This window comes from Etheostoma spectabile, chromosome 21 (assembly GCF_008692095.1).
Source record: "Etheostoma spectabile isolate EspeVRDwgs_2016 chromosome 21, UIUC_Espe_1.0, whole genome shotgun sequence".
Lineage (NCBI taxonomy): Eukaryota > Metazoa > Chordata > Actinopteri > Perciformes > Percidae > Etheostoma > Etheostoma spectabile.
The window spans coordinates 22,516,305-22,527,643 of NC_045753.1; the positions used below are offsets into that span (position 1 = coordinate 22,516,305).

The following is an 11,339-nucleotide window of genomic DNA, read 5'->3' on the forward strand; positions in this document are numbered from 1 at the left end:
CGTATTGTGGCATAAGTATCGTGATGATATTGTATTGAGAGGCGCCTGGTGATTCCCACCCCTAGTGGGCAACCTGCTTGGCTTCTGTGTTCTCACTCACCTTTGATGGAGATCTCCTTGCCCTGGAAATTGTACATGTATCTGAGTAACACTTCCTTCCAGTAGCTACGGTAACTGATGAGGCCCAGGTCAGACAGAGGCCTCTCGGGGGAGCCCACCTTCTCCTCCACTTTGGACAGCAGGTAGCCTAGACAAAGCACGCAGGGCAGTCACAAAGATCAGTTTGAAAGAAAGAAAACACTATTACATTAAAAATACATGTTCCAGTCTATTCAAATAATATGGATTTCTTCCCAAAATACATCAAATTAAAACGTGATTTAAGAATAAATCTGAAGGAAAATAATGTAGTACCTAATAAATCTACATACAAACTGCATAATGTGCTTCAGCTAATGCTACTAATAAAATCTATTGAAACAGTTCCTAGATAAATAGTACTCAATGAAAGGTTTTATTAGACATTAACTAAGCAAGAACTGAATCGAGAGTAAACTATGTTTTCCTTCATATGGCTCAATCTTTAACTTTGAGGTTTTAGTGTTCACATATTTTACCATGGTCTTTTCTCTAGCATGGAAAAACACATTTGGAGTACTCCTACTGACTAGGACAGTCAAGACTCATTTGAATTATTTTGGCAGAGTAGACAATTGATAAAATGAGAGAGAAATTGGTAAATATATACAGTACATACTGAAGTCAATGAGCATCTTGCCGAAGCCCTGCCTCATGTACTGTGGCATTGTCAGGATACAGGATACGTTGTAGTTGAGGAAGGAATTCTTCTCCTGAAAGAGATAAAGAAAAAAAGAAAAACATTCAAGTTACTTCTGTATACAGGAATTTAGTTTACACAATATATAATTCTAACATACTGTATTTAGACAGCATAAATATTAACTTGTTCTTCCTTTTACCTTGGAGAAGTATCCCACTAAATGGCAGCCGGTGTTGTCGGCCTCAGTCATGACGTAGAAGAGAAACGGCTCTACGTCGTAGTACAGCGTTTTGTGGTCCAAGAAGAGCTTGGCGAGTAAACACAGGTTCTGGCAGTAGATCTGCGGAGAAAATGCCACTTATTATTAGTAAGACCAAATCACTGTCTGCGATGCTTGCTTTACAGATGTCTGTGTAACCAATCTCAAATTACTGACAAAACCAGAGGGAGTAAAGAGTTTAAAATGTGGTCCTACCTTGTTCTTTTTGCCGTCTACTTCAAACACAGATATACCCCCCTTTCTGTACACCTCGTCTCCTGGAGGATGCTTCCACACACACTTGGCCTGAAAAGACACATAATAAAAACACACAACAATGTAATTACCTAAGAGCTCAGGGAATACAAACACATACATTAAATACATATATTTGAATAATGCGGTGTTGATAGGCACGATATGAAATGTAAATACAATTCCATATGCAAATGTCCGGGGAAGAGAATTGTTTTCTAATCAACTTAAATAATAATAATAAAGTATTTCTGAAATTCATATTTTCTCTTATGGGGGACCAAGTCTACTTTAACATCCCAGAATTTTTTAACTTAGCTTTTATGAACTATCAGTGAGTTGTTCAGATATCAGACTTTTTCAAGCAGAAGATCTCAGGTAAAAAAAATAAAATAATAAAAAAAAATAAACAATGTAATTTTTTTTTATTTGGCATAACAATAATGGTGCTTCAAAGAATTGGAAGACTTCAGTCCTTGACTCTCACCATGTGTCGCCTGAGAATGGTCTGGCTCTTCATGTACTTGAGGCAGAATTCGCAGACGTAGAGGCGCCCCAGGCGTGCGTACTCCTCAGGATAGGGCGAGTGGTACCACGTGTCCAGCTCGTAGCGGCCAAACAGGATGGTCTTTATCATGTTACTGCCCTCAGTGATCTGACCCTGGATACGCAGCTTCTCCTGCAGGTGGGAAGTACATAGTGTTACTGCCGGTCTTAGCATCAACCTGTGTAATAAGGTAATTATAGTATACTAAAATATTAGTAAGTAAGTAAAGTTTATTTGTATAGAACCTTTCACAGATAAAAATTACAGTGCTTCACAATAAAATCTGATACAAAACAACAAATTCAAATACAAGAACATTAACATACAAAATAGAAAACACAAAAAAACACCTTAAAAAACCCTTGACTAACTAAAAGCCTGCTATTAACGCAAGAGTAGTCGCACACTGCCAGACCGGAATGCTGTGTGGACTAGCCAGAACCTCCAGGTTGTTTTAGTCAACAGACAACTCAGATTGGACAGGTAGTCTGCTACCCTGCAGAGATCTGAGGAGCAGCCAACCATAGTCCTCATAAATCCACCAGAGTTTAGAATTCCAACACAAAGAAAGCGTAAGGTAACAGACATCTGGATGAAAAGATGGACATGCGGTGGAATTTCCGGCGGCACCGGAGCAATCCCAGCAGTGGAAGGTCGTGGATGTAGACTAATGCAAGAGCGACACAGATGGAGATATAAAACATAAAGCATTACCAGATCTTCAGATGCACGGGCCTGGGCTTTTCTGAAGAGCTCCAGGTCATATTCACTGGTGATGTTCTCCAGCAGAGGCTCTCTGGTGTTGCTGTGTGTCTGCCGATGCTCCTGTGGACCAGACAGAGAAACGCAGATGAGACGATGTACCATCCAATTTGCAAGCATGCCACTTGAGTGGCAGTTGTAATAATGACACATGGGGTGAGTGCACAGCAGCAAGTGAACTGCTAGTGATGTACCATGTGCTTTTCTTTCTGCTCCTTCTGAAGGCCAGTGCTTCGCCCCTTCCTCATCTCAGACACCTGCTCTTTGTATCTGCTCTGTTTTGATGTTGGGGTCTGAAAATCAGATAGAAACACATTAACTTTCAATCAAACCTACCAGTGTTTCCCCAACCATTGTTTTCAAAACAACCCCACCCACCCTAAAAGAATGACAAAATTATATAATTATGCTATATATATTCCACACACAAAAATGATGCATGCAGGAGATAAAGCTTTAAAATTTAACTTGACGGGCTGGCTACATTGTGTGCTGACGCAAGGTGTCCATTTTACACAGAAATAGATCATGAAGTCTCATTATTTCTCTTAAATTAAACTATCGATTTATAATGGAAACTACTTAACGATTGTGAATGAGCGTATTGGCAGTTTCATTTTGAGAGTTTCTGTTTTTATTTCTTGTTTCCTTCAGCTGCATACTCTGCTAACAGCTGACAATGAATTGACATTTTCAAAGCACTGTGCCAGCTCCAAAAAACAACAACAATCCCAGAGAAAAAGCTCTCCGTCTTGCCTGTGACTCACACAATCCTACGCCGTGTGTGCGCAGCTGGTGTAGCCAGATACGACACACATTCTGCAGCACATCCACTCCGCTAACGGTCCCCATACGTTGCTCAACAACCTTTTTGGGGAGAGTCCCCCCCCCTCCCAAAAAAGATTCTAGGGGAAACACTGCTATAACAACTATATTTGTAATTTGATCATATATTTTCAGTTAATTTGACTATGCGGCGGACCACCTGCAGACTATCAATTGTGCGGTCCTACATAACATCAATATGCTACCTACTAATAATAATGAATGTGAGGCCAGCCATTGCAAAAAGAGAGTACCTGGTGACGAGTTGCATGGCGTGAGTTGTTTTCTTCCTGCCCCTTAACCTCCTCCTCTTGTTTCTCACGGCTGATGGCTTTCACCTGTAACGAAGATGCAGCTCAACCTGTCACGTTTTCTCATGTGTTGCTAGGTCTTATTAACGTATTGTTTGATACTGCTCTTCTAATTTGTTTGTTACCCTAAGACTACCTACTATAAAACAGTTAAAACCTAAAAAAACAGTTCTTAACTGTGTCTGAACCTAATATTAAATACCCATTATTAAACTGATTTATCTAACTCAATGCTGACACTACAAAAAGCATTATCTAAAATATATGTACATATATCATACATTTTAGAAGAACTGCATCATGAAGAGAAAAATAAATCATGGTAGGTGAAGAACAAGCGTGTTGAGTAGCCATGACAACAAAGCTAACAAAAACACAACTAACAGTTTCATATAATATCACTACAGACAAGCAAGACACTCACTTTGCACTCATCAGCAGAGAGATTGTGGTAAAGAGGGCAACCTGATACAGCAAAATGACGTTCATGTTTTCCTGTAAGGTGACCTGGGAAGATTGAGAGAAGGAGGACATTAATATAAATATAATTACATTTTATATAGTGTGTATATTAAATGTCCCTAGAAATTCAGTATATTAAAACAAATCGGGGATTACACTTATAAACATTTGTGTACAATTTTCCCAAGAGCGTGGTTTTTACCGAGTGAATTGCATCCCGGCGTAGGGCATTTCATGTTGAAGTTGTAGGTCTCGTGACAGCGGCGGCGCTTGGGTCGATGGGAGAGGTCCTTATCGGAGTCTCTGCTGGCTTGATCTTTAGCCTGGCTCTCATCGTGGGAGGCATTGGGGCTGGAGATGTCCAGCTCAGATTCAGAAGAGGGAGCATTTCCTGTGGGCGTCAATGGTGGAGATTCATCATGGTCCGCAGTTCGCTTCAAATCCGGAGTGTCTAAGGCAAAAGAAGTCAAACCACCACGTTGACTAAACAGCTGAGATTAAGTACACTGTATGACATTTATATTTTATTAGGATTAGGATGTTGACCTACCCTGAGAGCTTTGGCTAAGGCGAGTAGAGGCTCTGGTGAGGCGCTGTCTTTTGGGCATGTTCCCATCACTTTCTGAACTATTGGTCTGTTCTCTTTCAGCAGAGGAGTCCGAGTCTTCAGTTCCATCTGAACCACTCCCAACCATATGTCTCTAACAGGGAAAAACTAAAATGAGAGGCATCCTATACAAATTCCATAATCTTGGTACAAAAATGTAGAAGCTGATGTGTCACTAATGTAAATTAGACATGTCAATAAAGGTCTGTACAAAGCACAGTTAATGAGAATATATTGCTAATCAATGTTCATTTTTAATGATTTAAAACAACATTCCAAAATCTGGGACAACGGGATGCTTGTTTAACAAGGCGGGTTTGCCCGCTGTTTTATCCACCTATTCTGTAATGATTATTTTATTGAGAGAAATGCCACCAACAGCTGATAGCTAGCTGGGCTTGTACGTTAATTGGTTAAACAGCTATGACTAACGTTTGCGGATAATAAACTAGTCAAATAATGTAACAGTTGCTAGCCATATCATTGGCTACAATAAGAAGTATTTAGTCTGGTTAGCACTTCAGCAACCTAATGTTATGGTTAGCTTCATGTTAGCTAGCTAAAAACCGTTCTCTCAGACCTAGACTGTGGAACCAAACTGCATTAACAAACCTCGCATCTTAAGATGTACCGATTAACGTTGCTTTACTTTCTAACCATATTTACATATTATTGACAAAGTACAAGATATTGTGGTCTTACGGTAAGTTCGGCATACATACTACCTACAAAGCACCGTTTTATTTCAATAATACCAAAGATAAAGTTTAAGATTTGGTTTAGCTGCTCGTTACCGCCCACCGAGGTGTAACGTTACGTTAATGTAAATTGTCTTACTTTACCGTTAACTAAACATGTTGACAAAAGCAATATGTGACAACTAACTAATACAGTAGAATCACTGCTTGAATGCTGTTTGGACTGAACGTGTGCATAACAAATTCTATGTTTTGGCAACTGTCGAATTATTGAATGGAATATGGTGGAGCGTTCTCCCCATCCGGAAAGTGGAGCTAACTTGGCTAGCTAACGTTACCCTCTTGTGCGACCTACATTTGTTCTTACCTGTCGTCTACGAGGCATTGTCACCTTGATAAGAAGTATTTCTTGCAGGTTTGAAGTCACAAATGGCAAAATTCCTCAAACGTTGGATTAAAAAAGACGAAAGAAAACTATGTATTGATTTTTAAGGCTAAAGTGTATATGTACACAGCGTTGCCTGGGTCTCTCGCGCCACATTCCCCGCACAGACAGAACAGAGAATTGCATTTCCGGTGAGAAATGTGTGTGTGAGCCGCCACACCAGCAGGTGGCGCCTCTGTGTCGCACATGCATGGAAGTTTCACTGTAACTGGAACTACAACTACACAACCACTAGATTCTAGATTACTTATTTATTTTTGCCTTTTTTTGTAGTTATTGTTTATTTTATATTAACGGTTAATATGTTTGTTTGTTTATGTATGCACATATCACCAATTCAAATTCCACATAAGTGTACTTTTTGTGGCAATAAAACCTTTTCTGATTCAGATTCTGATAAACTTAGCAGCACCTTTATAACAGATTCAGACATTCTAACTGCATTTCAATTTGCGTAATGCTTTCCTATTTAATGCAACAAAATATGACAAAAATATAAAGATCCACAACTAGCTTTTTGTGACGCTTTCAACCTTGTCTAACAATCTTCCTAAGTGGATGGAGTTTAAATGTTTAGATTAATAAGGTTTGTTGTTGCTGTTTTGTTAAACTAAGGTCACCCTTAATTACAAGGGTGTAGCGGTGTCAAGAGACACAGTCTGAATTGCCATTGTTGTACAACTCTTACCCACCAAACCTTTTTTTACATACAGGCTACAACCAAAATGTAATAATGTGTCCAAAACAGATGCAGATTGGTGAGTTAGTTTTCTAATCACTTGTATTTACAAAGACAAAAAAAAGAACTAAATCTGAAAAGAACAGCATAATTACTACAGTACAGTAAAATTAACATCAGGGTTCAAAATTCTGTTTCTACATTTTTAGATGCCCCTTGCCATACTTCTCTGTTTTGTGTCTCCCTACCCCCACATTGACCCTATCAGCACCCAGTCGGGGGGTGGCTGAAGTATTGGGGAACCCAGAAAATGCATCTGTATTCTCGAGAGTTCCACTGACAGACTATTAAGGGCAGGGGAAGGGGCTGTGGCATGAGAGTCTCCCAGCAGCTGCTGATACCAGCTGCTCTATATATAGCCATCAGGGCCTGGCCACTACTTTAGAGCACATAGCCCCAACGAACAAGCCACATGCTTTTAACTTTCTGGCTATCAAAGAAATAAGTAAGTAGTTTCTGTTGTACTACTGCGCAACAACTAGAATGAACAAGCCCAAAATTGTCAGACCCGAGGAAAGGTAAGTGCTGCCAGTCTGTCTATTAGTAGGCCTACTAATAATGACCAACATGCTTTTTTTACTATGATAATATATTTGATTTATTTTTAGCTTAACAGTTTTTCTGTTTCTGTCTTAACAGCCAGCCAGCACATGCTCTGTGGTATGACAGAAAGAAATATGTCACAATCAACTTCATGGTTCATAAACCCAAAGACGTCCAGGTTGATATCCAGCCAAACAAAATGATTTTATGGTGAGTTTTAAATGAAGGTGCCATGTGGTTTCTCTGTTTGTGAATGGTCTTTCTTGCTCTCTATCTCGGTCTTGTGTAACACTTGATAAAATGTTGCACATTGTTTATTTTTTTGTACTTAATGGTTCCCTTGACAACCTTGCAACAGCTGCAAAAACGATTCAGATGATGTGATCTACAATGAGCTGCACTTCTATGAAACAGTTCAAATCAATGTGAGTATCCGACTTCTGTCATGAGGAAACAAATGGAATTTAACTTATTACAAAATGTTTATTCGGAGATATACCATCAGTGTAATGTTAAATAAAATATATGTTTTTATCCTCTCAACACTTTTTTAGGACTCCAGAGAAAAAGTCTATGACCGCACCATCAACATCTTGCTAAGGAAGTTGAAGCCTGATTATGCATGGCCTCAGCTCCAGAAGGATTCAGCCAAGGTGCGTGTGTTAATATTATTTATATATTTGAAAAGCATGGATGCTATAGAAATGCAAATCAAGTGAAACCACGTGAGGTACTGATGCCTCGGTTGAAAAACACTGTGGCTGCCTCATAATGAACACGTACTAAATAAAAGACATGGGCTTGACTCTTGATATTTGCAAGTTTACTTGACAATTCATCTAAAAGTACTACTAAGTTGCCTGTAGACAATACTATAAACCCCTATGAATATAAAGCAAGGTGTTGCTGCATCCCCTCGCAACTTTACTTTGGTATCTCACATTTTAAAATGTTAAAGTGTGTTGTTTCTCCTTCTTTTTGCAGCCCAGCTGGATTTCTGTAGACTTTGATAACTGGAGGGACTGGGAGCATGAAGAAGATGATGGGAAGGAAGAGTACGACAGATACATGGATGTGAGCAAACGCAATGAATACCATTAAGAGCAGGAAACCGTGCATGTACTTTTAAATATTCACATAATTTCTCTGATTTGGATTTAAGTGTGTGTGTGTGTGTGTTTGTGTGTTAAGACTTGGGTTTTCTTTTTCAGATGATTCAAGAAATGGCTTCCAGTAATAAAGGACAAGCGCCAGATATGGGAGATCTTAGTGATGTAAGTGCAGAGAGTCCTGGTAGTTTGGGGGTTATGTTTAAAACGCATTATGACTTATTTTCATTTGATCATTTGAATGTTGACGTGCACTTTCTTCTTTCTCTCCTTGTAGTCTGACTGAGACTCCCGGTGCCCTCTCTTCTGTGTTGGAGGTCACTATAACTTCATATGACACTAATGAAGACAATGCTATATGTTTGCTGAAGCTTGTAATATTTGCAGATGATTTTATATGTTATTGTCCAAAATACTGTTCTTATATGTGCAATATTTTCTATGGGATTATTTATTATCATATCATTGTCCACTGTATGCTGACATATCATTGTCAATTTGAATAAATGTAAGTGTATCAAAATTACATATTGCATCTCTTCTTGCTGAATGTGAACCCCAGCAAATACCGCTTATTGCCATGAATGTCGCCAAAAGGAAAGAATTGGAGATCTTGGATATTGTAACTTTAATATAAATTATGGCACCTTTATCATCAATGTCCATCTAAGAACTGCACTAAATGGCCACACAGTGCACAACTAGTCGGCCCTGTTGTTGCCTTTTGACATTTATCCAAAATGTTGATTTGCAAAGCACACTTGAATCTACAGTGTCAATGTAAATGGGTCAAATAATAGCTTTTGTGTAATAACTGTTATTAAAACTAACAACATTGATAGTGTGCAAAGAAACTGCTGCACTACTGCTCAGGAGTCAACAGAGACTGGTGCAGCCTGAAAATAATATGTTTTCTTTTGTCAAATCATAAAATATTCATACTTAAATGTTTAAAAAAGTATTTGTGATCTCCCAAATTCGCTGGTCACTGTAGTCTTTATCAAAAAAAACATGAGGAAATAGTTATTTCTTGGTAACTATTTTCAGCGGCGGATTAATCCACATTTGTGCTCTAGTATGCATTTATTACTATCTTATAATTTATGTAGCCTAAAAATTCCACTCGGGGGAAAAAAAGTTAAGATGAAAGAATGATGGAATATTTGCAAAGATTTGGAGACATTCTCTGATCATAGGCATGAATCATAGGCATGAATTTATTGTAGTATAGAATCTGAGAAAACAGTATTTTGAACCAACAGTAGGGGGCAGCAACGCGCTATTGCGGCGTTTTGTCTGCCACACCAGAAGAAGAAAAGTCGAAATCTCCTTTCTTTTACTGTCTATGATAATCTCGCATTAAAGAAATTTGGACTACGCTGCTAGCCGTACTGAATTAACAGCCGTCCCCAAGTCAGTTTTACTTGCAAGTCAATGCTTGCAAAACAATAAATCCTGTCGCATGTAGATTTTTAACTCAAAACTCTCCAGAATGGCTTTTCAGTGTCAACGAGACTGCTATATGAAAGAGGTATGAAACCGTTTTTAAATCAAGTTCAGGCTCGCGCTACGTTACATTCATTCTGTGCTGAAGTGAGTGAGTTACGTTAGCTACGTAACCCGCTGTAGCTACTCCCACTTTATTTTAGGGCACTGTACCTGTTCTCTTAATAAATGCACTGTACACTTGGTGTTTTTTAATGTTGTGATAACGCAACATCGGACCTGTGGCCTAATTTCTACTTCTAGCTAGCCACTCACATTCGTGTTGTCAACCAAAACCCACTGTCAAACTAGGATTTTCAAATTTCAAGAGTCATTTTTAAACCTTATACTTTAAACAGTATAGACAGAAGTCTTTTTACTTTTTATACAACACTGAAATCCCACAGCACTTCAACACCTGCATGCCGGTCTCATGTGTCTCCTTACACTCCTGTAAGATGGACGCCTTTCTCATGCTTCTCCTTTAGTTTGTTACCTCTGTGGTGTCCTGCTGCCCAGCTGAGCTCAAACATGAAGTCAGTGGAAAGAAGGAAACTCTCAAGGGATTCAATGTCAAACTCCAAGACACCATCTTGTTTCCTGAGGGAGGCGGTCAAGTAAGCTGCTATAAAAAACATTATACTACTTCAATTTGTACAACAGTGATCACTGCAGATGTGTTCACATTCAATGTTACAATGTTCAATATGGCAGCATTGCTCTATTGAACATTGTATCAGAAGAAATACTAAGTCACCAAAAAACATTTGCATGTTTTGTGTTGTCCTCTCTCCGTCAGCCAGATGACCATGGGCTGATTGGTGATGTCCCAGTGTTGAGGGTGACCAGACAGGGGCCTGAAGCCGTCCACTTTGTGGGCTCCCCTCTGGGGGTGGGTCAGGAGGTGCGGGTGCAGGTGGACTGGGAGCGGAGGTTTGACCACATGCAGCAACACTCAGGTGATGAACACTAAACGAATAAGGTCCGGGGTCCCTTGTGTCATACATTGTTGTTACACACTCGTTCTAAGTTCCAACTGTTTTTTTCCTGTTTCTTAGGTCAGCATTTGATCACAGCTTTGGCAGATACACTTTTTGGATACAAGACCACATCATGGTACATCACCATTGCACTGCATTGATTCTTTTCCCTGTAACCACAAAAAAATTGTCTTTAACGTCTATTTTGTCGCCATCGTCGTTGTTTTGTCCAGGGAACTGGGGCGTCAGAGAAGCACCATTGAACTGGACACTCCCTCGGTGAAGCCTGCCCAGCTTCAGGCCCTGGAGGAAGCCATAAACGAGAAGATCAGAGTCCATGTCCCTGTCACTATTCAGCTTCTCTCTATAGATGATCCTGCTGTGGAAAAGGTGCATACACTGAGATAACGGGTGCTGAAATACAGTCCTCTTACTGTGCGATCAATTCAAACTTTATATATACATATCATCTGTTGAATGTGCTACATCTATTTAAAAAGAAGAGATTTTACATTGTGTGTGTGTGTGTGT

At 39.4% G+C, this 11,339-nt stretch overlaps 3 protein-coding genes across 5 annotated transcripts in view; 2 read left to right on the forward strand and 1 right to left on the reverse strand.

Annotated features, from left to right (window-relative positions):
• The window catches only part of kat7b (K(lysine) acetyltransferase 7b), an 8,200-nt gene extending 2,099 nt beyond the window's left edge, over positions 1-6,101 (reverse strand). The window contains exons 1-12 of one of the 3 annotated variants that reach the window (XM_032502156.1): positions 5,875-6,101; positions 4,753-4,903; positions 4,405-4,653; positions 4,165-4,247; positions 3,684-3,767; positions 2,799-2,897; positions 2,557-2,667; positions 1,783-1,974; positions 1,257-1,346; positions 981-1,121; positions 758-851; positions 101-247 (exon numbers count right to left, since the gene is read on the reverse strand). In XM_032502156.1, the coding sequence (XP_032358047.1) occupies positions 101-247; positions 758-851; positions 981-1,121; positions 1,257-1,346; positions 1,783-1,974; positions 2,557-2,667; positions 2,799-2,897; positions 3,684-3,767; positions 4,165-4,247; positions 4,405-4,653; positions 4,753-4,903; positions 5,875-5,892 (1,459 nt within the window). In that variant the 5' untranslated portion in view covers positions 5,893-6,101. Of the gene's footprint in view, positions 1-100; positions 248-757; positions 852-980; positions 1,122-1,256; positions 1,347-1,782; positions 1,975-2,556; positions 2,668-2,798; positions 2,898-3,683; positions 3,768-4,164; positions 4,248-4,404; positions 4,654-4,752; positions 4,904-5,651; positions 5,753-5,862 lie in introns of those variants that run through there. The other 2 variants (XM_032502155.1, XM_032502157.1) reach the window with 2 other exon arrangements.
• Positions 6,102-6,968: 867 nt separating this feature from the next.
• Positions 6,969-8,867, forward strand: ptges3l (prostaglandin E synthase 3 like). Its single transcript, XM_032502176.1, has 7 exons — positions 6,969-7,209; positions 7,331-7,444; positions 7,593-7,659; positions 7,789-7,887; positions 8,219-8,308; positions 8,446-8,508; positions 8,621-8,867. Exons 1-7 carry the CDS (start codon positions 7,175-7,177, stop codon positions 8,627-8,629), a joined length of 477 nt encoding a protein of 158 aa, XP_032358067.1. The 5' UTR covers positions 6,969-7,174; the 3' UTR covers positions 8,630-8,867.
• Positions 8,868-9,656: 789 nt separating this feature from the next.
• Positions 9,657-11,339, forward strand: part of aarsd1 (alanyl-tRNA synthetase domain containing 1) — a 3,094-nt gene continuing 1,411 nt past the window's right edge. The window contains exons 1-5 of the mRNA XM_032502167.1: positions 9,657-9,874; positions 10,317-10,445; positions 10,628-10,787; positions 10,887-10,944; positions 11,042-11,198. Coding sequence (XP_032358058.1) covers positions 9,836-9,874; positions 10,317-10,445; positions 10,628-10,787; positions 10,887-10,944; positions 11,042-11,198 — 543 coding nt within the window. The 5' untranslated portion in view covers positions 9,657-9,835. The remainder of the gene's footprint in view (positions 9,875-10,316; positions 10,446-10,627; positions 10,788-10,886; positions 10,945-11,041; positions 11,199-11,339) is intronic.